The sequence below is a fragment of the Phalaenopsis equestris genome, unplaced genomic scaffold (assembly GCF_001263595.1).
Source record: "Phalaenopsis equestris unplaced genomic scaffold, ASM126359v1 Scaffold187289, whole genome shotgun sequence".
Lineage (NCBI taxonomy): Eukaryota > Viridiplantae > Streptophyta > Magnoliopsida > Asparagales > Orchidaceae > Phalaenopsis > Phalaenopsis equestris.
Genome location: NW_018207238.1, coordinates 1 through 705, shown reverse-complemented (window position 1 = coordinate 705; position 705 = coordinate 1). Strand labels below are relative to the sequence as shown.

Sequence of the window (705 nt, the reverse complement as noted above, 5' to 3'; positions counted from 1 at the left end):
ATATATGTATATGTATATGAAGTAATAACAAAATTCATCATTGAAACACACAGGTTGGTGTACGAGAGATACTGCGAAGCAATGACAAAACTTTCACTTTCCATTATGGAGCTGCTGGGAATAAGCCTGGGGCTTGATCGCCGGCACTACCCGGAGTTCTTCGCCGATAGCAACAATATATTGAGGTGCAATTACTACCCTCCATGCCAGGAGCCAGAGCTCACCTTCGGTACAGGCCCGCATTGCGACCCCACATCCCTAACAATCCTTCTGCAGCAAGACGAAGTTGATGGACTCCAGGTTTTCTCTGACGGCGAGTGGCGCGTGGTCACACCGGTACCCGGCGCACTTGTCGTCAACATCGGCGACACCTTCATGGTATTAATCTTCAGTTATAATTATGCATCATATATGTGAGCGCTATTTACGTACGTCACACACATGCTATTCTGAGTGCGTATGATCCCGAATAATCTTCCAACAATTTAGTTATTATGGATTATTAAGAAATTATTGGAGGTATTAACCCCAATAACATCTCAATACCCTCCCAATAAACTAGCAATACATTTCGAGGTTCGGCGCTCATCTTTTTTCTTGTCATTCGATGGTTTTGTAAGGTTATTGAAGGTATTAACCCCAATAACAGCGACTTAACCCTGCAATATCCTCCAAATAACCGATAAATATTTTTTTACGTAAGAT

At 42.6% G+C, this 705-nt stretch overlaps 1 protein-coding gene across 1 annotated transcript; it reads left to right on the top strand.

Moving 5' to 3' along the window:
- Window positions 1-58: 58 nt before the first annotated feature.
- LOC110034437 (gibberellin 20 oxidase 2-like) lies at window positions 59-579 on the top strand. The gene has a single exon (XM_020738697.1). The coding sequence runs from the start codon at window positions 82-84 to the stop codon at window positions 415-417; it is 336 nt and encodes a 111-aa protein (XP_020594356.1). The 5' UTR covers window positions 59-81; the 3' UTR covers window positions 418-579.
- The last annotated feature ends 126 nt before the right edge of the window (window positions 580-705 follow it).